At 39.2% G+C, this 26637-nt stretch overlaps 2 protein-coding genes and 1 long non-coding RNA gene across 14 annotated transcripts in view; 1 reads left to right on the forward strand and 2 right to left on the reverse strand.

Annotated features, from left to right (window-relative positions):
• OSMR (oncostatin M receptor) overlaps positions 1-9286 on the forward strand; it is a 60652-nt gene extending 51366 nt beyond the window's left edge. For all 8 annotated transcript variants that reach the window (XM_013984748.3, XM_085002127.1, XM_085002128.1 and 5 more), the window contains 5 exons: positions 1486-1665; positions 2265-2432; positions 5779-5860; positions 6649-6721; positions 7062-9286. In XM_013984748.3, the coding sequence (XP_013840202.3) occupies positions 1486-1665; positions 2265-2432; positions 5779-5860; positions 6649-6721; positions 7062-7637 (1079 nt within the window). In that variant the 3' untranslated portion in view covers positions 7638-9286. The remainder of the gene's footprint in view (positions 1-1485; positions 1666-2264; positions 2433-5778; positions 5861-6648; positions 6722-7061) is intronic.
• On the reverse strand, positions 1657-6918 carry LOC110257329 (uncharacterized). 2 transcript variants are annotated; one of them, XR_014831203.1, is made up of 4 exons: positions 6749-6918; positions 5210-5414; positions 5024-5099; positions 1657-2573 (listed from the first exon to the last, which is right to left on the reverse strand). It is a non-coding gene; the product is annotated as an uncharacterized LOC110257329 (long non-coding RNA). The 2 variants fall into 2 exon arrangements; XR_014831202.1 differs by lacking the exon at positions 5210-5414.
• Positions 9287-17415: 8129 nt separating the features above from the next.
• The window catches only part of RICTOR (RPTOR independent companion of MTOR complex 2), a 140120-nt gene continuing 130898 nt past the window's right edge, over positions 17416-26637 (reverse strand). For all 4 annotated transcript variants that reach the window (XM_003359762.6, XM_005672429.4, XM_085002122.1 and 1 more), the window contains 4 exons: positions 24230-24385; positions 23639-23762; positions 22013-22151; positions 17416-21896 (listed from right to left, as the gene is read on the reverse strand). In XM_003359762.6, coding sequence (XP_003359810.4) covers positions 21822-21896; positions 22013-22151; positions 23639-23762; positions 24230-24385 — 494 coding nt within the window. In that variant the 3' untranslated portion in view covers positions 17416-21821. The remainder of the gene's footprint in view (positions 21897-22012; positions 22152-23638; positions 23763-24229; positions 24386-26637) is intronic.

A 26637-nucleotide genomic window follows, 5' to 3' on the forward strand; every position in this document is an offset into this window, starting at 1 on the left:
TTTGTTTGGTTTGGTTGGGGGGAGTTGGTCTTTTTTGAGGTTTTTTTGTTTTTTGGGTTTTCGGGTTGGTTTTTTGTTTTTGTTTTTGTTCTGTCATGTTTAAGATTTTTATTTTTATTTTTTTTTTATTTTCCCACTGTACAGCAAGGGGGTCAGGTTATCCTTACATGTATACATTACAATTACATTTTTCCCCCACCCTTTCTTCTGTTGCAACATGAGTATCTAGACAAAGTTAGATACTTTCTTCTGTTGCAACATGAGTATCTAGACAAAGTTAGATACTCAATGCTATTCAGCAGGATCTCCTTGTAAATCTATTCTAAGTTGTGTCATACTGAGTGAAATGAGCCAGAAAGACAAAGACTTTTAAGATTTTTGATAGATACTGTGAAATCCCTCCCCAGGAATTGTACCACGATTCCACTGGCAGTATGGAGGAGTTTTGATCCCCCAGTGGGGTTGCTTATTCACCTTCTTGACACCCGGAGTCTCACACCCCCTAGAAATTGGTTGGCTGGGCCCTTCATCACACCAATCAATTTGATTTGATTTTTTAATTAAAGTACAGGTGACTTACAATGTGCTAATTTCCATTGTAAGTCACCTGTACAGTGGCTCAGTTATATACGTCTATCCATTCTTTTTTAAATATCTGTTCCTTTCCATTATAGTTTATCCTAGGAGATTGTATGTCATTCCCTGTGCTATACCATCAGACTAGGGTTCTCCTTTTGGTGGGAGCTGCCCCAGACAGGCAGGAGGGGTGTGCTGGTGTGTGTTGGTGGGGGTAGGCCAGGCGTGCACCAGCGTGTGTGCTCGAACAGGCTCGGGGAGGCCTTCAGGATAAATGCTTCCCGGTTCCTCAGGTGACACTTGGACACCTGTGCCTTGCCACAGCCTGGGAACCAGGGTTCTTCAAAGCCACCCTTATGTCCTCAAACATACCCCTTCCTCCTCCTCCCTTTCCCGCCACTTCAGTTCACTCCCCAAACACTGTTGAGAATTCCAGTAGAATGAAGTCTAGGAATACCTTTATTTTCTTTTTTCTTGTCTTTTTAGGGCTGTACCCATGGCACATGGAAGTTCCCAGACTAGGGGTCAAATCGGAGCTGTAGCCGCTGGCCTACACCAGAGCCACAGCAATGCTGGGTCCTCAACCCACTGGACAAGGCCAGGAGTGACTCACGGATACTAGTCGGATTCATTACCTCTGAGCCAGGACAGGAACGCCTATTTTCTTTTTTTTTTTTGCTGTATGATCTTATTAAGTCTCTCTGGCATCCATTTCTACATCTGGGAGAGGCAAAGCTTGAACAGACGGTTGCTCAACTCCTTCCCAGCTGTCTCAGACCACGTCAGGGCATCCACCCTCTAGAGAACAGGATAAAGCACCTGAGGAGCTGGGTGTGGTTCCACTTTTAGTTTACACGGGAGACTATTTACAAATGGGGACTCTTACACTATCTCAACTTCCTTTTCTAGCTCCTTCAGACAACCCTCGAGTGGTCACGAGTAACTTGACCTCCCACTCCTTCACTCTGAGTTGGAAGGATTATTCCACTGAACCCCAGCCTGGTTTCATCCAAGGGTACTACCTCTACCTGAAATCCAAGGCGGGGGAGCAGTGCCTCCCAGGATTTAAAAAGACAGGTCTCCTCACAGGTAATTTTTATTTTTTAGCTTTTTTGTCACTTTACAGTTTCAAGATCTTACTGGAAATCATTGGAAAGGCTGCCTGCAGTCTCTGACCAGGCTGAATTCTATGCTCGCATGCTTTTATGATTGAACAGTGTGCATTTAGTAGGACAGACAAGACTGTAAGAGCCAGGATTTTGACTTCCTTAAAAACAATAAGGCCTGGTATTTTTAGAAGCATTTGAAGTACCCTCAGCTCCTTAAGAAAGGCTACCACTTAGGGAGCTTTCTTGTTAGCCTCCTTCTCTTTTTTTCTTTGACTTTGTGAAGGTCAATGTATTTTAAGTAGCTCTCCCAGCCTCTTACTCTCTCTTGCAGACTTGAGGGCTTCCCCAGTGGGCCCCCAACATCTCAGCAGTGCTGGCTTTGCTGGCTGTTTCCTGAACCTTTTACCAGTGTCCCCAGTGGGATGAAAGTATGCTTTCATTTTTGGTTGCTTTAAAAATGTTGGCAGTGTAGCATCACCCAGAGTCTTGGTCCCTAACTCTCTCACAAGGCCTTTATCACACTCGTAATCATTTTTGCGTCTTAAAAAAAAAGAAACTTTTTTTTTTTTTAAACCACAGGTGATTCAGTATGTTGCAAACATAGAATCGACGACCCAGAACAAAAGACATTTGTCGTGGAAAACCTGCAGCCAGAATCCATCTATGAGTTTCTCGTCACTCCCTACACGAGCGCTGGCGAGGGCCCCCTGGGCGCCTTCACCAAAGTCACGACTCCGGATGAATACTGTGAGTTTTTCCAGATCAAAACTCTTTCCCAGTTTCCTGGGAAACTGACACATACATGGCCATGGGCTTTGTCTAGATCAGGAATCTTTAAAATCTTCCTTCTCTCTCCTTCAGTCTCTTTATCTCTTTTTCTAGATGAAACTGTTTCACAAAAGAAAAAGAAAAAAAAAAAAAAGGTTGCATGGAATCCCACTATATCAGACAGATAAGAGTGAATCTAGTCCAACTGATGTGTGACCTGGAACCTTCCTCTCACCCCTCTCTGGCCCCTGAAGGACTTCTCTGGAACTCAGTCCCAGAATAGTTTGAATATCACTGATACTGTCTTGGAAGAGCCTTATGAGTTCTATTTTTGCTTGTTTGTTTGTTTGTCTTTTTAGGGCCGCACCCATGGCACATGGAGGTTCCCAGGCAAGAGGCTGAATCAGAGCTGCAGATGCCAGCCTTCGCCAGAGCCATAGCAACACAGGATCCAAGCCTCGTCTGTGACCTACACCACAGCTCACAGCACCGCCGGATCCTTAACCCACTGAGCGAGGCCAGGGATCGAACCCGAGTCCTCATAGATATTAGTCAGGTTTGTTACCACTGAGCCACAACGGGAACTCCTGGCTGGGCTGTTTTTCTCAGCAGAATCACTCTCTGCAGCCAGCCTTCTTTCTGGCTGCTTTGCCCCAGGGGCAAATCACCCGCTTCCTGACTTTGTCTCTTGGGGGCATTGGAAGGGGAGGTGGGGCAAGCAGTGTCGGTTCATGGTTCACACAGCTGAAGTTTGCAGATTTGGTGGGGCAAGGATGAGATAAAGATGAGCCACCCTTTCAACATGCATTTGGTTTGAAAGGTGGAGAAAGGAGAGGAAGGGCGAAGAATGGCAAGAGCTGGTTACTGGTGAATAAGACTTTCCTTGTAAACCCAGACCTCCAACCAACAGCAGGTGGCGGGAGAAAATAGATGTGGATAATCGAAGTAGGAGAAAGTAGGTAGCGGATAGGGAATCACAGCAAGTCTGTATGGGGGACCTTTCAAGATAATCCTCTGTGGGAAACAAAAGGGCTAAAATATCCGCCTGAGTTGATAACTGGCTAAAGGTGGGGCTGCTGGCCCCTGGTGCCCTGACTAGTGATGGGGACGCAGGGGACCACGGTGGCAGGTGATCCTGTGCACCACTAAACTGGAACATTGGCCCCAGGTCTCTCAGCCAAAGGCCAAAACTCCCAGAGTCGGTTTAAGATTTCACTCAACAATTCATATTCTTTGAGCATGCTTGCCATTTTAAAGTCAATGTAAAATTTATTTTCAGGCCATTTTTCCTTCCAGCTTTGGTATTTACTTGGCTGGGAGAGGCGTGTATGTATGTGTCTGTGTATGTGTAAGGCACACCCACACACACACATAATACATAGGATTATCTCGTGTATATTTTCTAGATTTCGCTTATCTCCCTTATTCATGATAAGCCCCCTTCGCCTTGGCTGAGGCTCTTGATTCTATTGATGATTATGCAAAAGGAAAATAAATCGCTGTCTCATGTCAGCAATGAGAATGATAGTGTAGTTACAAAAAGAGTAAGGAGGACTCACAGATGAAATGGCCACTGAGAGAAGCCAGGCCTCTTGCCACATGACCCCGTGTACAGAATACAGAAAGAGGCCAATGCTGCTTATGAGCTGAAAGACCAGCTAGTGGTTACCTTGGGAGGGGAAGGTGCCTGGGTGGGGACACTGTGGGGTCTCTCTAGGGAGTAGGTGACATTCTTTTTCTTGATGTGGGTGCTGGTTACCTGGGTATGTTCAGTCTGGAAATTCACTGGGCTGTCCACTTAGGAGCACTTTCTTGTATGCATATATGTACTTCAATACAAAGTTTAGCTAAAGTTTGGAAACGACTATGGTTAGGTCCCCAGGCTTGTTCTCAGATACAGTATAAATTCATAATTTAACCAGATTTTAAAACCAATTGGAGAAGAGTTCCCGTCGTGGCTCAGCAGAAACAGGTCTCCCTAGCATCCATGAGGATGCAGATTCGATCCCTGGCCTGGCTCAGTGGGTTGAGGATCCGGCGTTGCTGTGGCTGTGGTGGAGGCTGGCAGCTACAGCTCTGATTCAACCCCTGGCCCGGGAACCTGCATATGCCGTGGCTGTGGCCCTAAAAAGACAAAATAATAATAATAATAATAATAATAATAATAATAATATAGCAGTTAGAGTCATCAAAAGTCCTGCCCTTGAAAGCGAGGCGTTCTTCACCTCCCCTGGGGTCAGGGTCAATTTTAGGCCAGTTGCTGAGGTGCTTGCTTTGCCCCCCTCTTACCTTCCTGCGTCCTTTTCTCCAGAGCCCTGTGCTGCCTCCAAGCACAGGGGTCAGGCCTGCCCTCCCTGACACAACCCCAGCATTGTCCCCCCCCCGCCCCCCTGCCCCAAATCAGGCCCCATTCCTGCCAGGACGGCCGCTCTTGGGGGTGGGGAGTGGGGGGAGGGCAGGGAGGCAAAGGGATCGAACCAAAATACATGTGTGTGTGAATGACTGCCAGCATCCAAACCCCCTTGTGCGGTTTGCTTTTGTAAAAGAGGCTGTCAGCCAACCCAGCTGACCTGTTCTATGGTAGGTTTGCCAGCAGAGCCAACAGGAAGACAGGCATTTGCAGAAATGAAGCACAGGTCGACGTATCTGAGAAATTAAAAAAATAGAATAATTATCCCAGGTTATGACTGAGGTAATTTTATCACAGACCAGCTAGCAGAGGTGTATTCTTCAGTTTTTGAGATGTAATCAAATACCTCAAAATCTCAGCAGCCCAGAGAAAGAAATCTTTCTTTTGATGCACCTGGCTTGGCTATGGAGGCTGGGCCAGAAAGGACTCCAGGCTGCAGGCAGGTTTAGGTTGGTTCCTTGGAGCTTCACCCTGAGCCTCAGGCTGAAGGGGCAGTGGCTCTGAGGTTCTGGCTCTTTTCAGGGTGGGTCACAGGAGCGCAAGAGAGCAAGCTTTATATAAGCACATATAAAGCAGTTACCAGCATGCCAACTACTCACCTCCCATTGGCCAAACCGAATCACGTGGCTGAGCCCCACGTCAAGGGTGCAGAGAATGATTCTAATACAGGGAGGGAGTGAAGAATTGGGAGAAATGACCCATCTCTCAGGAGGGGTGATGAGTTTGCATCACAAGTGTTGAGGGAGGATGGTTCCCTTGGTTGGTTGGTTGGGGTCTCACCCCTCCCACCCTAGTCAGGCAGATCTCATATTGAATCCTGTACAAATAGAGTTTTGAGCAATGATGGACATGGAAACATCTTCCTTTGTGGGAAAAGCCGTCCTTAAAAACGTCCCTCTCTTTTTCCTTCTCTAGCCCATATACTGATACGCATCCTTCTCCCCATGATTTTCTGCGTTTTGCTCATCATGATCGTTTGCTACTTAAAAAGTCAGTGGTAAGTATGGTGGGAAGATTTCATCCAAGATGAAAGTCAAAGAAAAATCTATAAGGAGCTTAGTAAGATAGAAATCACTCTGGATAATATGAGAAAAAGCACTGAAAAAGGAAAGGACAAAGGAGGATTAGGTGAAAATTTGAAAACTTTAATCTTATCAACAGATAAGCAACAAGTCAATACATAAGGAAACCAACCATTAAAAAATATTACAAAGAGTTCCCATTGTGGCCCAGAGGGTCAAGAACCTGACATAGTGTCCTTGGGGAGGCAGGTTCAATCCCTGGCCTTGCTCAGTGGGTTAAGGATCTGGTGTTGCCACAAGCAGCTGTGTAGGTTGCAGAAACAACTTGGATCTGGCGTTGCTGTGGCTGTGGTGTAGGCCGGCAGCTGCAGCTCTGACTCGACCCCTAGCCTAGGCACTTCCATATGCTGCAGGTGTAGCCCTAAAAAAGAAAAAATAATACATAAATAATATAAAAATATTGCAAAATTTGTTTGATGGCAATAGCAAATATTTCTATTTCAGTTAACCATGTGCTTGGCAGTTTTCTAAGTGCTTTGTATATAAAAACTCATTTAATCCTCCCAAACCCACCATCAACTGCCATAATGATCTCCATTGAGCCGATGAGGAAATTAGAGCATAGACGGCTTAAAACGTTTGCTCAAGGTTACACTAATAATGAGTGACAGAGCAAGGATTAGAACCCAGGAATCTGACTCCAGAGTTTTCACTCTATTCCACTGTATTGCAAAATTCAGTCTAATTTTCACTGTTTTTCTAGGCTGAAGGAGAAGTGTTATCCTGATATTCCAGACCCTTACAAGAGCAGTGTCCTGTCAGTAATAAAGTCCAAGGTAAGTGCTGGGTCATTGTATACATACCATATACGTCTTAAAGATGGCAGGATTGGGGCTGTGATAACCATACACGCCTAGGCCACCTCAGGAAGATAGAACAAAGCACGGGCCACCTCTGCTCCCAAAGCCAGGAAATGGATGAATACAGCTTTGATTTCTTCTGTCAGAAGAAATGTACTGGTTTTCAACACCACCTGTGACCAGGATAAAACACACACACACACACACACACAAATGTGAGGCTCTAAATGCATTTCACATACTTTCTGTACTGTGATACACACACACACACACACACATACACATTATCTTTGTACATTTTCTGTTTCTGTTCCAGGAGAATCCTCACCTAACAATAATGAATGTCAACGACTGTGTCCCAGATGCTATTGAAGTCCTAAACAAGCCAGAAGGGAGTAAGAAACAGTTTGTAGACGCTAGGAAATCACTCACAGAAGCTGAATTTACTAAGCCTACCTACCTTTACCTCCTCCCGACGGAGAAGAACTACCTTGGCTCTGGACCTTGCATCTGTTTTGAGAACTTTACCTATAATCAGGCAGCTTCTGGTTCTGGTTCTTGTGGCCCTTTCCCAGTAACCCCTCAAGTCCCACCAGGTCAGCCAGGACCACTGACTTCACCTGGAAATTTACTAAAGGCACTAGAGAAAAACTACATGAGCTCCCTGGGAGAAATCCCAGCCGGAGAAGCCAGTTTGAATTATGTGTCCCAGTTGGCTTCACCCATGTCTGGAGACAAGGACAATCTGCCAACAAATCCACCAGAGCCAGCACTCTGTTCAGAGTATAAAATGCAAATGGCTATACCCCTGGGTCTTGCCTCCCCTCCTCCAAGTGAGAAGAGCAGGCTCTCCTCCCCTACGTTTTTAGATCAAGGTGAGCACCACCGCTAATCAGTATACTCACTTCATATCCTTATGCTACACAGACACTAGGAGAAGCATAGCCAGCACCCTTCTATCACCAGATACCTCAGAGCTTAATCCCAGTGAGCTATCTCCATTAGCAGGTCTGATTTATATAATCTTGCTACATTTTGAAGGTCAGAAGCTATGCAGCTTAACATTTGTGGTTGGAGCAGGCTTGCTGTAGAAATGGCAGGATCATGGGAATAGGCTACCTTGCTGGTGTGGGTTCCAGGTTCCTCTTTATAACAGCAGACCTGGCACTTGACCTAGGGATAGACTCTGTCCACTCAGCACTGGACAGGGTGGCTATGGTCCTCAAAGTTCAGTTTTTAGGGAGACGGTATTTCCATTCATTTTACCCCACATTTAACATCTCAGGGGTAAAGAAACTAGATTTAAGGCTTCAATAGAGGCCACAGAAGATTCATTCCTATGGCGTCAATTGTCAATGTTAATTTATTCTAGGTGTGTTTAATAGAGAAGTCACAGATGTTTAAGACCAAAAGAGATTTTAGACTTGCCTTGGAGTGATGATAATTTGTAGTTCATTGATGTAGTAAAAGGAACTCTTCCTATTAGACCTTATCTAAGAGGTAAGATGTGTGAATGAGTTAATGAGATCCCACAGTTGTCCTTCTGTTCAGTTTACCGCAGTTAAAGAGTGAGACTGGCACGGAACCCCTGCCTCAGCATCAGGATTATAACATGCCTCCTTAGTAGACACGTCTTCTCCCACAGGTTTTGATGACTACCTCAGAATAGAAAAAAAGGAAAATGTGTCATTAATTCCACTCACATTTTATGGTTCCTCTGTTTTTAAGAACTGTAATATATAAAAATCTATTTTCAGTTAGCATCCTTTGGCCTCTGCAGTAGGTTGTCTGGATCAAGAGAACACCCTGTCTCCTTAGATTGCTATTATGCTAATGTAATAAAATGAAACCTCATTGTTAGACATTGTTTAGACATAACTGTCAAAAGCTAAATGGAACAGGGGCTTCTGTAGTGGCCCAGCAGCAGCTTTGTATCAAGGTATGCGAAGCACCTACCTGGTGTATGTATAACAGGTATTCCATTATGCTAGAGTTCCTTTCTTTTCTTTCGGCCTGACAACCCTTAAAGTTTATTTATCACATTTCTAAATAAGCATGATTAGGGCTTCCTTTTACTTCGCTGTGATGGAGATGACACTGCCTGTTATCTCTGGCCCCAAACATCCTGTGCCATGCCATTCCATACTATGAAGAATGAGAGAAAAGGATCCACAGCTTAAAGGAAGGTGGTTGTCAGTGGACCTAAATATACACAAACCAGGAATTCTGTTCAGCTTTTCAATTTTTCCCTGCATATAACTAAGCCTTTGGCTGGACTAATTGGCTATATACTCCTAGCATAACATAAATGAGTATCTTGATTAGTCTAATAGTTTCAAGAAAACTTTGGGGCCAGTATTGTTATCACTTAGCCTCTTTGTGTTTGTTATGATGCAATTATAAAAGTACATAGAAACATCATGACAGTGATGACTGATTTGTACGTAGTATCTTTTGTAAAGATTTTCTTTAAAATAATCCATAAAACCTTGAAGTCACTTTTGTTGAAATAAGCTTTAATTAAAATATTTCACCATTGCATTTTGTGTTTCTTCTACTTCAATGAAATGAAAATCTAACAAGTAGTAGAGCTGATAAATCACCTAATGAGCTTACTAGAAATGTAAATTCTTGGATACTACCCTAAGTCTCCAAACCAGAGTCTCTATGGCACAGGCCTGGAATCTATATATTTTATTAGCTCCCAGGCATTTAGATGCACACTCAACTTTGAGGATCACTGGTCAAAGTCAAACCAATATGTCTTTCTGAAATACAGCAACATACCAATAGGAAATACTGGGCCACATAACTCTTTGCTTACAGTATCACTCTGACTATGGTTTTTGCTATTAAACAGTCCTCTCCCATGTTCATAAATAACAAAATAACTTGGTATTTAAAATCTTTGTGCCATGTAACAGCATTATTTTAAGAAGTGTTATTCAGAAACTTTGAAATTTGTATTCATGCATCAGAATTATTATGGTTAAAAAAACTCATATAGGAGTTCCTGTTGTGGCTCAGTGGGTTACGAACCCAACTAGTATCCATGAGGATGCAGGTTCGATCCTTGGCCTTTCTCAGTGGGTTAAGGATCCAGCATTGACATAAACTGTGGTGTAGATCACAGATGTGGCTTGGATCCCATGTTGCTGTCACTGTGGCATAAGGCTGGTGGCTGCAGCTCCAATTCGACCCCTATCCTGGGAACTTCCATATGCTGCAGGTGTGGCCCTCCCCCCCAAAAAAAATTATGAGAATTTCGAATATACATAAAAGTAGAAGTTTCACAAACGTGGAGTTCTGTGGTGCAGTAGGCTAGGGATCCATTGTTGTCACTACGGTGGCTTGGGTCACTGCAATGACGTGCCTTCAATCCCTGCCCTAAGAACTTCCGCATGCTGTGGGTATAGCCAAAGTAAGTAGAGAAAAAGAGTTTCACAAACCCTTATGTACTATCATCAGCTCCAGTAGCCACTAAACCATAGTGGTTTCAGCCTATCCATACTTTTATTCATTCCTTTTTTTTTTTTTTTTTTTTTTTGTCTTTTTTCTTTTTAGGGTGCACCCACAGCATATGGAAGTTCCCAGACTAGGGGTTGAATCAGAGCTGTAGCTGCCAGCTTACATCACAGCCATAGCAAAACGGGGGATCTGAGCCGCATCTGCAACCTATACCACAGGTCACAGCAACACCGGATCCATAACCCACTGAGCAAGGCCAGGGCAACTGTGTCTTCATGGATACTAGTCAAATTTGTTTCCGTTGTGCCATGACAGGAACTCCCATCCTCCTTCTTGATACTGTTTTGAAGCAAATCACATTATTTCATCTGTAAAATTTACATTTTTCTAAATAGGCTTTGCTTTTAATATAGCCATAATATTTTTTTAAAAAATTGCACCTAAAACCTAGTTCATAGTACTTCCTTAGAAATAACAGGATATTTTGATGGTGGGCAGGACTAGTATTAATAACATACAAATAGGCCAGAATTCCAAACAAGATGGTAGAGTAGGACTTGAGCTCACCTCCTCTCATGAAAATACCAAAATTACAACTAACTGCTGAACAATCCTCAGTAGGCTGGAAGCTACTATAAGATATCCTATAACTAAAGACAAAGAAGAAGCCACAATGAGGTGGTACGAGGGGTGCTTTTGCGATATAACAATCCCATACCTGCTGTGTGGACAACCCATAAACTGTAATATAACTATATGACAGAAGCTCTCCCACAGGTGTGAGAGTTCCAAACCCCATGTAGGTTCCCCCCACGGTCTGGCATTCAGAAGAGGGGCCCCTGGAGCATTTGGCATTGAAAGCCAGCAGGGCTCAAAGGCAGGAGCTCCACAGGATTGGGAAAAACAAGAGACTCCACTCTTGGGGGGCGCAACAGGGTTTCACGTACACTGGGTCCCAGGGACAAGCAGGGACTCCATAAGAATCTGGTCGGACCTACCTGCAGGTCTTGGAAGTTCTCCTGGGAAGGCAGGGATCAGCTGTGGCTCACTGTGGAGGCAGAGCTCCCCTGGAGACTGCCATTTTGCAAAAAGCTGGCCCCTTGTTTGAAGGCATGAGGACTCAGAAGCCCCAGGCCAAACAGCAAGGAGGGTGGGAACACAGCCCCACCCATCAGCAAACAGGCTCCCTAAAGTCCTCCAAGGAACACAGCTGTCTATAATCCCACTCAGAGACACAGCCCCACCCACTAGAGGGATAAGACAGCTCCAACCACCAGTGGGCAGGCACCAGTGCCTCCTATCAGGAAGCCTGCCACAAGCCCCAGTATCAACTTCACCCACAAGGGTGGAACACCAGAAGCAAGAGAGGCTACAACCCTGTAGCCTGCAGAAAGGAATCCACACAGAAAGCTAGACAAATGAAATGGCAGAGAAATATGAGCCAGATGAAGGAAAAGACAAAAACCCCAGAAGAACAGCTAAATGAAGAGGAGATAAACAACCTACATGGAAAAAATTTATAGAGTAATGATAGTAAGGATGATCCAAGATCTCAGAAAAAAGCTGTAGGCAAAGATCAAGAAATTATAAGAATGTTTAATAAAGGAAAAAAAAGTTTAAAAAATAAACAGACGTAAAACACAATAACCAAAATGAAAAATCCACTAGAAGGAAACAATAGCAGAATACAGGAGGCAGAAGAATGAATAAGCAAGGTGGAAGACAGACTGGTACAAATCACGGATGTGGAACAGAATAAAGAAAAAGTATGAAGAGAAATGAGGACAATCTAAGAGAACCCTGGGACAACATTAAATGCACCAATATTCACATTATAGGGATGCCAGAAGGAGAAAAGAAAGAGAAAGTGTCTGGGAAAATATTTGAAGAGGTAATAGCCAAAAACTTCCCTAACATGAGAAAGGAATTACTCACTCAAGTCCGGGAAGCACACAGAATAAATCCAAGGAGGAACACCCTGAGAAATATTAATCAAACTGACCAAAATTAAAGACAAAGAGAAAATATTGAAAGCAGCTAGGGAAAAGCAAGAAATAGCATACAGGGGAACCCTAGTAATGTTATCACCTAGTTTTTCAGCAGAAACTCTGCAGGCCAGAAGGAAGTGGCACAATATACTTAAAGTGATGAAAAGGAAAAACAACCAAGAATACTCTACCCAGCAAGGCTCTCATTCAGATTTGACTGAGAAATCAAAAGCTTTGCAGACAAGCAAAAACCAAGAGAATTTAGCAGCACCAAACCAGCTTTACAACAAATACTAAAGGAATCTCTCCAGGCAGAAAAGAAAAGGCCACAACTAAAAACAAGAAAATTACAAATGCAAAGGCTCACCAGTAAAGGCAAACATGTAGTACTAGGTAGTAAATCATCCACACACAAATATGATATCAAACCCAGTAATTGTGAGGGGAGTACAAATGCAGGATACTGGAAATACATTTAAAATTAAGAGATCAGCAACTTAAAGCAATCTTGTATAGTCTCCTTTATCAAAACTTCATGGGAATTGCAAACCAAAAATCTACAATAGATAACACACACAAAAGCAATCCAAACACAACACTAAAGATAGTCATCAAACCACAAGAGAAGAAAACAAAAGGAGGGAGGAAAAAAGATCAACAAAAACAAATCTAAAACAACAAAATGGCAATAAGAACATACATATCAATAATTACCTTAAATGTAAGTTGATTAAATGTTCCAACCAAAAGACATAGACTGGATGAATGCATACAAAAAAAAAAAAAAAAATACAGATGCAACCTGTAAGAGACCCAATTCAGTTACAGAGACACATACAGACTAAAAGTGAGAGGATGGAAAAAGATATTCCATGCAAATGGGAATCAAAAGAAAGCTGGAGTAGAAATACACACATCAGACAAATAGACTTTAAAATAAAGACCGTTATAAGAGACAAAGAAGGACATTACATAATGATCAAAGGGATCAGGGAGTTCTTGTCATGGCTCAGCAGAAACGAATCCAACTAGTATCTCTGAGGATGCAGTTTTGATCCCTGGCCTCACTCAGTGGGTTGGGGATCCAGCATTGCTGTGAGCTGTGGTGTAGGTCACAGATGCTGCTCAGATATAGCATTGCTGTGGCTGTGGTGTAGGCCAGCAGCCACAGCTCTGATTTGACCCCTAGCCTGGGAACTTCCATATGCCACAGGTGCGGCCCTAAAAAGAAAAAAATCAACCCAAGAAGAAGATATAACAACTACAACTATATATGTACCCAACATAGGAGCACCTCAATATATAAGACAACTGCTAATAGCCATAAAGGGAGATATTGACAATAACACAATAATAGTGGTGGACAGGTCATCCAGACAGAAAACCAACAGGGATATACAGGACTTAAATGATACATTAGACCAGATGAACTTAACTGATTATTTACAGATTATTCCATCCAAAAGCAGAGCAATGCACATTCTTCTTAAGCACACATGGAAAATCCTTAAAGATAAATCACATTCTGGGCCACAAGTCAAGCCTTAGTAAATTTAAGAAAATTGAAATCATATCAAGCATCTATTCTGACCACAATGTGATAAAACTAGAAATTAACTAAAAGGAAAAAAAAAAAAAACTGCAAAAAACACAAACATGTGGAGACCAAACAATATGATGCTAAACACCAATGGATTACTGAAGAAATCGAAGTAGAAATCAAACAATATCTAGGGACAAATGAAAACAAAAACACAATGATCCAAAACCTCGGAGATGCAGCAATAGAAGTTAAAGAGGGAAGTTTACAGCAATACAAGCGTACCTCAGCAAAGAAGAAAAATCTCAAATAAGAAACCTAAAGCAACTAGAGAAAGAAAAACAACCTAAAGTTAGTAGAAGGAAAAAAAAAATCAGAGCAGAGGACTTCCTGTTGTGGTTCAGTGGATTAAGAACCCAACTAGTATCCATGAGGATGCAGGTTCCATCCTTGGCCTCACTCAGTAGGTTAAGGATCTGGCATTGCTCTCTCACATACACTCTCTGACATAAACCACTGCAACATCTTCTTAGATCCACTTCCTGGAGTAATGACAATAAAAACAAAAATAAACAAATGGAACATAATTAAACTTAAAAAGTTTCTGCACAGAAAAGGAAACTATAAACAAAACAAAAAGACAACCTACAGAATGGGAAAAAAATCTTTGCAAATGAAGTGACTGACAAGGGATTAATCTCCAAAATATACAAACAACTCATGAAGCTCAGTATTAAAAAACAAAGAAAACAACCCAGTCAAAAATAGGCAGATCTCAGAGTTCCCGTCGTGGCGCAGTGGTTAATGAATCCTACTAGGAACCATGAGGTTGCGGGTTCGGTCCCTGCCCTTGCTCAGTGGGTTAACGATCCGGCGTTGCCGTGAGCTGTGGTGTAGTTTGCAGACCAGACGAGGCTCGGATCCCGCGTTGCTGTGGCTCTGGTGTAGGCCAGTGGCTACAGCTCTGATTCTGACCCCTAGCCTGGGAACCTCCATATGCCACAGGAGCGGCCCAAAGAAATAGCATAAAGACAAAAAAAAAAAAAAAAAAAAAAAGGCAGATCTCAATAGACATTTCTCCAAAAACATACAGATGGCCAAAATACTCACATAAATATGCTAATTATTAGAGAAATGCAAATCAAAACTACTATGAGGTACTTACCTTATACCAGCCAGAATGGCCCACCATCAAATGTCAACAAACAGAAGTTCCTACTGTGGCACAACAGGATCGGCAGCATCTCTGCAGCACCAGGATGCAGGTACAATCCCCGGGCCAGCATAGTGGGTTAAAAGACCTGGCATTGCTGCAGCTGCAGCATAGGTCCCAACTGCAGCTTAGATCGGATCCCTGGCTAGGAACTCTGTATGCCACAGGGTAGTCAAAATAGAAGGAAAAAAAAAAAAGTCTACAAACAATAAATGGTGGAGAGAGTGCAGAGAAAAGGGAACTCTTACACTGTTAGTAGGTATGTAACCACTATGGAAAACAGTATGGAGTTTCCTCAAAAAACTAAAAATAGAACTACCATATGATCGAGCAATCCCACTCCTGGGCATCTATCTGGAGATAACCATAATTCAAAAGCATACATGCACCCTAATGTTCACTGCAGCACCCCCTATTTATAGTAGCCAAGACATGGGAACAACCTAAATGGCCATCAACAGAAGAATGGATAAAGAAGATGTGATACATACACACAATGGAATACTACTCAGCCAGAAAAAATAACAAAATAATGCCATTGGTGGCAACATGGATAGACCTAGAGATTATCATACCAAATGAGGTAAGTCAGACAGTGAAAGACAAACATCATATGCTATCACTTATATGTGGAATCTTTAAAAAGGATACAAATTAACTTCTTTGCAAAACAGACATGCAGACTTTGAAGACAAACTTCTGGTTACCAAAGGGGACAGGTAGTGGGGGAGGCATGGACTGGAGATCTGGGATTGGCATATGTAACTGTGGTATATGGAATGACTGGTTGACAGGGACCTGCACAGGGATTTGTACCCAGTATTCTGTGATAATCTATATGGGGAAAGAATCTGAAAAAAAAAAATGGATATGTGTGTATATGTAATTGAATCACTTTCTTGTACAGCAGAAATTATCACAACATTGTAAATCAACTATACTTCCATAAAACTTAAAAAAAAAAAAAAAAGACCTACAAATACCACCTTGGCCTGGTGACTGATCCTCAGCAGGAACCTGGTCACACAGCAGAGCCATGCCCCTGCTGAAAGTGCCTGCTGACACTTCAACACCTGACTCATACTTACTCTAGTGAAAGTGACTTTCCACTACAATGTTGTTAGAGAGGTTGAATTAGACAACATCTAATAGTTCTTCTAAAAGCTCTGTGGAAAGATTAGCTGGTTTTCATCTCAAAGAATTTACAAACCATACCAAACATACAGCATAAAGTAGGACTTTTAAAACTCTTGAAGAGATATAACAGAAGATAAAAAGCCTTCAGAATTCAGAATTAGCAGTTAAGAGACTCTCATACTAAGTGAAGTAAGTTAGAAAGAGAAAGACAAATGCCATATAATATCACTTATATCTGGAACCTAAGATATGGCACAAATGAAACTTTCCACAGAAAAGAAAATCATGGACTTGGAGAATAGACTTGTGGTTGCCAAGGGGGAGGGGAAGGGAGTAGGAAAGATTGGGAATTTGGGGTTAATAGATGCAAACTATTGCCTTTGGAATGGATAAGCAATGAGATCCTGCTGTATAGCACTGGGAACTATAGTCACTTAGGATGGAGCATGATAATGTGAGAAAAAAAGAATGTATACATGTATGTATAACTGGGTCACCTTGCTGTACAGTAGAAAATTGACAGAACACTGGCTATAATGGAAAAAATAAAAATCATTATAAAAAAAGAATTAGTTAAAATAATACAACACAATCACTAAATATATTCAATTTAAAGGACTAAGCAAATGTAGTCATCTTCATCCTCTAAAATAGGTATTAATGAGTCAAAATAATAAAGCATTCTGAATTTAAAAAAATCCAATACAAAATTAGTTGCTGTACTTTGAATGATCACCCCCCCCTCCAATTCCTCGGTTGAAAATAATACCCTAGGATGATGGGATTGGTAGTGGGGCCTTTGGGAAGTGATTAGGTCATGAGGCTAGCGCTTTCATGAATGGGATTAGTACTCTTATAAGAGACAGTACAGAAATGTAGTCCTTTTCGCCATCTAAGGACCCAAACACAAGAAGTCTGGGACCCAGAAAAGGGCCCTTGCCCAACCATGTTCACATTCTGCTTTCAGACTTTCAGCCTACAAAACTGTGAGAAACACCATCATATCATCATTGTTCATTTTGTATATTAACTGCTAAAAAAAGTCAGAACGGTTCTAAAGATAGATCCACATTTTCAAACACTTTACAATGATCTGAAGTTAAAAAAAAATTGTAAAGATGTTTGATTAGACTATGAAGAGTGTTTAGAGAGTAGAAATAAGCTATTTTGAAATATCTGGAACAAGTCACTATTTGTTATTGAACCAGAAGCTTTTCTGTGGTACCTAAAAGTCAATTTCACTAGAACTCATAAGTAGTAGCCTCAGTGGTACATAATTCAAATCAACACTGATGTTTTAAAATGTCAAATACGACAACACAAGTTTAAGAATTTTTAAGTACATTTTATTAAGAATGTATCCCTTTGATAAGGTTATGTTTCAGGAAGCTTTTAATGCCCTTGACATAAACTGTACACATTATACAAAAACAAGAAAACCACGAAAAAAAAAAAAAAATCAAGGTGAGCAAAATCATTAGGGGACAAACCTTATTTAAATTATACACAACTCAATGAAATATTCTTACGGAAAATATATAAATACTTTTTCTTTCTATGTTACAGTTATACAATATAAATCAGATTTCAATGTCTGTTCAGTGACCTACAAACACCAGAACCTCCAAATACGTAGCAGCGTATTACTAAATAAAAAATAAGAAAATTATGTGGTTAGGGAGCATTAAGTCTGAGATTTTTTTCACAACCCCTTACCACTTTTTCAAAACTAATTTACACCATTTGTCTAACAATGCAGCTTTAGGGTTTCTGACAGGCCAATAATGGAACATTTTCCAACTATTATCTATGAAATTTTTTATCTCCCCCCTTCTGCCCCAAGACTTTGCATTTTGTGCTAAATCAACCTATTTAGTGGCAAAATTACAAGGTATACTTTTTTGGCATAAATTATATTTTTCAAATTAAATATTTTATAACGAAAGTCCAACAAAATGTGCAATTTGTGCATGCTGTGGCATAGCTATCCACCTACATTACAAAAATACTCTAAAGGAGAGAAAATCCACATTCTGTGTGAGTCATAACAAACCTACTATGAATGAAAACTACCCTGGGAACCTAGAACTGAAAGAAAAATACAAATGCTCCTAGAAAAATTCTCACAGATTTTGATATTGTCTGATTTTGTTTGACTGCTATTAATTTCACTGGTATGCTTTTAATGATTAAATTCTCACTGTAGTGATACTCTTGAAATGAAGCTGGTGATAATGTACTTCCTGAATGGGGACATAAGAGAGGCCTTTCCCAATTTACGCTTTGGAAAATCTAAAATGTTCTTTTATTCCAACAGCTCCTCTCATAAAACTCTTTCAATTAATTCTACTGTTTTTTCCCATGTTTAATGGATCGTGAATTTGAAACAAAACTGGAAGCACAGGACAAAAGGGGAAAATCTTACTTCCAAAGGACCTTTCCCAAGGTAGTTTACAAAGCTCATCTCACACAAAATTAGCACCTCGCTCTTACCATGCAAAAATAATTGCAGTTATAATTTGGATGACAATTTGATTGATTTTTATTGCTTAATGATCTGTGCTTTAATGTGGGGGATAAAAGGCATCCTCTGAATGGAATGAAAACAATTTTTACATAAATAGCAGTAGACAAATCTAAATAAGCATTCACACCTTACTGTTGAACACTCTGCCATTGTAATATGCCCTGAAAAACTCAGCTTTAATTGCCTCAAGCTCTGGATAAAAGAGCTGAAAACTATTAAAGCCATACCATTTCAAAAGGACTTGTACACATGATGTTAGAGTAACTAGTATAATAAAGTATATACCTCTAAAGACCTCTTTAATATCAATGTCCTACATAATGTCCTTATGCTACCAGTCTTTATTAGAAAATTTTTTATTAGGGAGAAAAGACTTCCCACCACCCCCCCTGCTCAAATCTACCTAAGCATAAACAGGAGATAAAAGTATAAGAAATTTTAGACCGTATTTAATTATGAATACTAATGTCTAATTTCTTATTTATCAATATTTACTTAGTAGGTGAAGCTGACATCTGTTCTTGAAAAAAATTTCAATTAAAAATGACAATTCACTTTACAATTAGAAATTCACAGTTTACGATCAGCACAACTGCCCAAATTCCTCCAAATTATTCAATAATTACCAGTAGTACAAATTTATATGGACTAAGATTAATTCTAAAATCTTGAAAAACTATAGTATTGACATTATTTTGGTATTTTATAGTCTGGTAATATTATACATAGATGCTTTTCTCAATTATTTCTATTACCACTGACAAAATTCCTAACCTTTTCTGCTATAATTTAGTACTTTTAAACACCAAAGTAAATCACTTGGCACTGCATGTGAGCATTTTTCATCGTAAAAGTCTACTTTTATACAAATAAGTACTTAAAAAAAATATTAGACCTGTCAGTAAAACATGGATAAACCAAATAGCACTATACATTTAAGTATAGACATCTTTTTTCTTACATTACTGAGAACCTCAAAGCTCTGAGTATCTCCCCAAACTAAGTGCTATAGGCAAATATTATGATATATACACACATCTCTCAGAGTAATAAACAAAAAAACTGTTCAGGCTAATAGTAACGAAGACTTCATTTCATGATGGATGAATGAGGTGGGGTCCAGGGACAGGGATGGTTGTGTATGTGTGTGTAACAAAAAAGAATTACTGTTAATTTTTGAGGGATTAAACCACAGATTTTATACTCTATATTAACTGAGGTAGTGTTTAAAATGAATGTCTAAAATATGCTAATCCCATTATTAATAAGATTACTTCATTACCTCCTTTGGAGTTTTTAACCACTATTTGGTCTAGTATTTTTGACATTTGGTTCTCTGGAAGGCAGTTTCATCATCCAAGACCAAAGACCAAGGTGACAGGCAACGTTCTCAGAAGTACTGTTGACATTTAAATAAACACTTAGGTTCAGTGATAAATTAAAGTTAAAAAAAAAAAAGCATTTGTTTTATCTTCAATTGGATTTTATGAAAGAAAATCTGAAGAACCACTTTTTATCATAAGCAGCAGCTTACAGCCCTTATCTGCTTTGTTACAAGGCAAGTTGCTACACAGTGCACATAAGAACAATTCACTGAAGTGCAGTCAAAGAGGTGTTATGAAGTGAGACGAAATGCTTCATCCCAATTGGAACTTTCAGTGCCAGTAAATTAAAAAAAAAAAAAAAAGTATCTCTGTGAGTTATGTTTTCTGGTTCACAGGGTTCTTTACAGAGATCTCAAAGAACAAGCCCATTATAAAAAGGATCTGTAATATGGGGAAATATTAATCCATGTACTATGACTGTGTCAAAGCTGATGCATAACTGTAAAAATGGTCTAGACAAATGAATTTAAGAAGGGTCCTAATCAGCCCAGCTGGATTTTTTTTTTCTATTTATAATAGACCTCAAAAAAAGATAATCCTTTCATTTACAAGCATTCTAATGAAGATGGCCATGCTTTTTTATATACAAATTTGCATATATGTTTAATTCCTGTCAAGATTTCCAAATATCTTTAGACATATACAAATTAAACAAGCAAATAAACAAAACCTTGCCCTCATCAACTTAACAACTTCACAAATGTGATGAAGGCAGTTACTGTACTCAAAAACTCACCTATCACTGCATTTAGCTTGTGCAAAACAAGAACACTGATAAAAAAATTAAATTACTGCTGCTTTAAAATTTGGTACTTAAGGCTTTTCACTACAATTTTTAATCATAACAGTAAGTTTCATTAATGACTTTTAAAAAGAACTATGGCTCTTCTTTTCCCATGGAATGTGTAAATTGTAGGCAAACTTAGCTTTTCCTCAAGAGATCCAAGGTGTTATTTAATGCTTTCTTTTGCTCTAGATCTAAATTAATAGTGCTTATTCAAGTTCCTGGTTAAAATTATGATATGGGAAGCTGATGAAAATGGAAGTCCACTGAAAATAAATGCATTCTATAAATGGGAAATATTTTGAATTATAATTTTCCGATTTTAATCTGGAACTGTAGTGAAAAACCTTAATCAGTTCAAATAGCCTATAGTAACACATTGCAACAAAACTGAAGAGATGGAAAACAAGAAACTTTATGTGAGTCTAGAAACATAAAATAACTTGTAAGTCCTGGTTGTTGAGGCTCTTCTTTTGCTCTGAGGTCACAAGCCTCTGAAGTAGTGTTATAAACATTAAGGAAAAAGTGGAAGGGCCAAAGATCCCCCTCTAATACCAGCAGTTATAGCACACCCCATTGTGGTAACAGGATGTAGCCTCAGACATATAGATTCCCGATTTCCACAAATTATTTAACAAACAAGGCATCTTTATATTTACCCTAAAAAAAGAATTCGGAAATAACTGTGTAAAGGGTGCTTCTGCATTATCTTATTATTGTTCCGCTGTTATTATGCTCTTAAAATGAAAAAATAGAAAGTATTCAGTGCTTGGCTCTTGCATACAATGGTCACTAAAACTCTTAAAACTGTGGTAACGAACAAAGAGCCCCCCAAAGGGCTCCATGGGGGAGAGAAGTTGTTTTGGTTAGGGAAGTCCGCAGTTCCAACTGTTCATGTACCAGTAATTGCTGGAACAGTGGACAGAAGATACTCCTGTCTTTGCTGCTCAGTCAGTCGGCATTTTCTGAGGCTTTTATAAGTCCGCAAATATGAATATATATAGTATACATCTATATACAACATAAATATGAGGTCAGGATTCAGCAGTTGTGTCAACTATAGGTTGCTTTGGTGGTGTTGCCAAGACAGCCTCTGCTTCTTCATGCATCTAGGAAAGAAGTAATAAATTATTAATGACCTTCTAGTGTATCAATAGATATAAACTCCCTTTTGACTTAGAATTATTTTTTAAAGATAAATTTCCAAGGTATAAATCCTACTTACTTGTAAAAACTGTACATCTTGAAATAATTCTTGTATGAACCTTCGACATGGAAGTCTAAATGTGCAGTGTGACAGCAAATGGGAAACCTCAGAATAAAGGCATATGTCATCAAATGTTTGAGGATACTTCTCCTTAATTCTAAAATGAAAGAAAAGTCTGGGATGTGATAAAAACTGTAATAATGACTTGCCTATCTTTCCTTCAAAATATGGCTTTTTAAGTATCTTTTTCCTCCAGATATTAAGTGGCATATTTGGGGTGATGGCATAAAGAATACAAAATAGTAAATATTTCTAACTCGCACTTAAATTAGTTATTTTAAGTTTTGGGTTATCTCTTAAAATGATAAAAACTCAAATACCTCTTGGAGAGTAAGAAATATTCCTTTTCACTGCCGTGAAAAACTGCAAAATTTATCAGCCTGCAATACCTCAAATATTTTCAAAACTAAGTTTTAAAATAGGAGTAAGTTTTTAAAGTTAGACTGAGTTGTTAATATCCTTGACTGGGCTATCTCTGAGTATCTTTCAACCTTTAAATGGTGGCTTTTAGCTAGGACAGCATCTCAGAAGCAGTAGTGGGGCGAAGTAATACACAGGTTAAGGACTCACCACAGTTAGCTTCTGACCAGGAGGTCTGCAGTGGGACCTTGGCATCTATATTACTATTTTTTGTAAAGCCTCACAGGAGACCCTGAAGTGCATTTTTTAGGACCACTGCTTTAAACAGTGCAAATCAAAGATGTTGAAGACGGCCTGAATTTTCTTTTATTATGTTGCTATGATTTAGAAAAGCGATAAAATTTTTGCAACTTTTATTAAAAGAAAGGAGTAAAATTAGGGAAAAATTAAACCAGGAAGATATCACTTATTTTTATGTAGGCCGGCTTTTCTTACACTTTAAGGTCTCAGGATTCCCCTACTTTTCTTTTTATGGTCGTACCTGTGGCATATGGAAGTTCCTGGGCTAGTGGTCAAATTGGAGCTGCATCTGCAGGCCTACACCATAGTGACAGCCACACCAGATCTGAGCTGCTCCTGCAATCTACACCACAGGTGGCAGCAATGCCAGATCCTTAATCCACTGAGTGAGGCCAGGAATCAAACCCACAGGGATACTATGTCAGGTTCTTAACCCTCTGAGACACAATGGGAATTCCACTCCTTTCTCAAAAATTATTGAGAACCCCCCCAAATATTTTTGTGGGCCACAATCATCAATAATTAACATATAAGAAATTTAAATTGAGAAAATTTCAAAATACTAATTCATTTAAAAGAATAAACTCATAATATGTTAACATACATACATATACTTTAATGAAAAATAACTATTTTCCAAAACTAAAAAAGTGATAGGTGTAGCATTATCTTATATTTTTACAGATCTCTTTAAAGTCTCGTTTAATAGAAGATAGCTGGATTCACATACCTGCTTTTTCATTCAATTTGTTACCCTATGTTAGTTTGGTTGAAGTAGATGAAGAAACTTTAGCCTTACTCAGACAGGCCATGAAGTGAAGAACTACAGATGAAAGCTAATCAGTCTAACTTCTGAAGCATTTCAAGTATCTTTTTTTCCATAAAAAGCAGAACAAAGGATACTTACACTCACAGCTTACTTACGTTAAAAGCCCAGTTTCGTGACATTTAGTTGAAACTGAACTACTCAAATTAACGACTAATCTCAGAACTTCTTTGCGAAGGAGTATACGGCACATTGGTGTATCATCTGGAATCGTTTTAACACCTGAAAAGGAAGATTAAAGTATTTTATCTCTATCACAATAGAAAATGATTATAACTCATGGAATTTCTTTTTAAACTTTACCTAAAGATATAAAACTGAGATAAATTTCACATAATCTGCCAATCATTTTGGAGGCAAAATTATTTCTAATGAAGGCAGATAGCTAATATACCAGCTCATATAGATGCAGTAGTTGGCTAAATATACTTCACTAAAACTGACTCATCATAGTTTGAAACAACTTTATTCATTCATTTTCTTTGTGGAAGTGCCCATGGCATGTGGATGTTACTGGGCCAGGGATTGAACCCATGCTACAGCACCAACCTGAGCTGCAGCAGTGATGTCAGATCCTTAACCCACTGAGCCACAAGGGTACTCCAAGACAACTTTAATTAGCATTATTTATCAGCAACAACAAAGTATAGTTTTATTAACAAGGCTTGGATTTGAATTTGAAAACTTACCTAGAAGCAATTCTGTGCTTTTGGTGCTGCTGGCTGAGCCTTCCTGAGATACTCCATCACTGCATCCCGAAATGCCCGAAAACTTAGAGGGAACTACTTCTAAGGGATTATGGATAGTCTGCTCACACCAATCAGAATATGGAATGTCTTGAAGGTCTGAAGAAAAAATTAATTCAATTAACATAGTATAATGGCTTAATTTCCTAGGCTTATACTATACAGGAGATGATTCCTTGTAATTTCTTTCCAGTTTTCAGTAACTATTTTCCATGATAAAGATTTTCAAAGTAAATCTAGACTGCTCAGATAATGAAATTTGTTGAATTCTAAAGATATTTATATATAAGATTTTATTTTTCTGTATTAACAAGTAATACATAAATAAATGTGTTTATTTAAAGAATTCAAATAAAGATGTATATAGAATAAAAAATGAAGGTACTTTATTAATCCCTCTCCCACCCCTAAACTAAATACCCTATCCTTTTATATATATAAAATTCAGATCTTTTGCTATTTAAAATTTTTGTCTCTTGAAATGCAAATCAAAACTACTATGAGGTACCACCTCACACCACTCAGAAAGGCCATCATTAATTAATAAGTCCACAAATAACAAATGCTGGAGAGGGTATGGAGAAAAGGGAACCCTCCTGCACTGTTGATGGGAATGTAAACTGGTACAACCCCTATGGAAAACAGTATGGAGGTACCTTAGAAAACTATACGTAGAACTATCATATGACCCAGCAATCCCACTCTTGGGCATACTGATATCAATATGCACCGGACAAAACTTTCCTTGAAAAAGACACATGTACCCGCATGTTCACTGCAGAACTGTTCACAACAGCCAAGACATGGAAACAACCTAAATGTCCATCAACAGATGATTGGATTAAGAAGATCTGGTATGCAGACACAATGGAATACTACTCAGCCATAAAAAGAACAAAATAATGCCATTTGCAGCAACATGGATGGAACTAGAGACTCTTATACTAAGTGAAGTACATCAGAAAGAGAAAGACAAATACCATATATCATTTATATCTGAAATCTAATATACAACACAAATCAACCTTTCCACAGAAAAGAAAACCATGGACTTGGAGAACAAACTTGTGGTTGCCAAGAGGGAGGGGGAGGGAGTAGGAGGGACTGTGAATTTGGGGTTAATAGATGCAAACTATTGCCTTTGGAATGGATAAGCAATGGGATCCTGCTGTATAGCATTGGGAACTATGGTCACTTGTGATGGAGCATGATAATGTGAGAAAAAAAGAATGTATACATGTATGCGAGACTGGGTCACCTTGCTGTGCAGCAGAAAACTGGCAGAACACTGTAAACCAGCTATAATGGAAAAAATAAAAATCATTATTAAGAGAAAAAAATAAAAATTTTCTCTCTTGCTCTTCAGGTGTATAAGTGGGATTATACTGTATGTATTATTCTAAGACTTGCTGTTCCCCTCATTTAATAATTACCAGTATAAGAATCATACACCCTGGGCTTACCAGTTCCTTTTGTAGAGTTAAATTTACTACCATGCATGTTGCTAAGGTATACCACTAGACTGGATTTTAAGGTGAACCAAACATCTTAGTGCTGCTAAAAGATATCAATATTTTTTATTTAAAAATTTCTGGAGAACCTAAAGCTAAATGATTAGAGAAAATGAAAATCAGAAAGTCTTTGGTTATCCTTTTAAAGGAGGTAACACTGGGCAACCCAGAAAATCATGCAACCTTAAAACACTAAGAAAAGAGATTCAGAAAGAGGAGGGACACACTCAGCTGGAAGGTAAGACCTTTTGATAGCTAGTCCAGTCCTCTTTCCTCTATAACACATGGTCAGAGTATGCTTTTTAAAAGCCCATGAAACTAGACTAATGTCAATACATACTACCTAAAGACTACTGACTGTTGTCACTACAACAATGTCGCTTTCCGTAGCACAGACATCACTATGTCATCTTATCTTTAAGCACTTCTAAAATTAATATTTACATAATATGAACAGAATATGCTTTGGTTCCTCAGAAAAGATTTATCAATTCAGCACAGTTTTAATATTTTGGTTATTAAGGAAATCATGCATCTGTCAGGTACTTAATAGATGCTACTTAAGTTACACACTGATTTTAAAAATAAAACTACTGCCAAAAGATTTAAAAACTAAAGATGTACTTCACAACTAGTAATGCTGAATAACTAGGTATGAGACGAATATGTTATTTTTGACTCTGTTGATGAGCTTCCCAGGAAGTAAAATGACAAAATATTCCAGCACAGGGAACAGTAAGGAAACTATACTTCTTTCAGTGATGATGTTTCTGAAAAGTTATAAACTAATTCATTTCAGCCTGACCTTTTACCAGTGATGATTCCTAATATTTCTAAACT

This window comes from Sus scrofa, chromosome 16, assembly GCF_054392235.1.
Source record: "Sus scrofa isolate SSC_HxYL_T2T_F1_AM1 chromosome 16, Sscrofa_HxYL_maternal_Yorkshire_Landrace_v2.0, whole genome shotgun sequence".
In the NCBI taxonomy this organism is placed as follows: Eukaryota; Metazoa; Chordata; class Mammalia; order Artiodactyla; family Suidae; genus Sus; species Sus scrofa.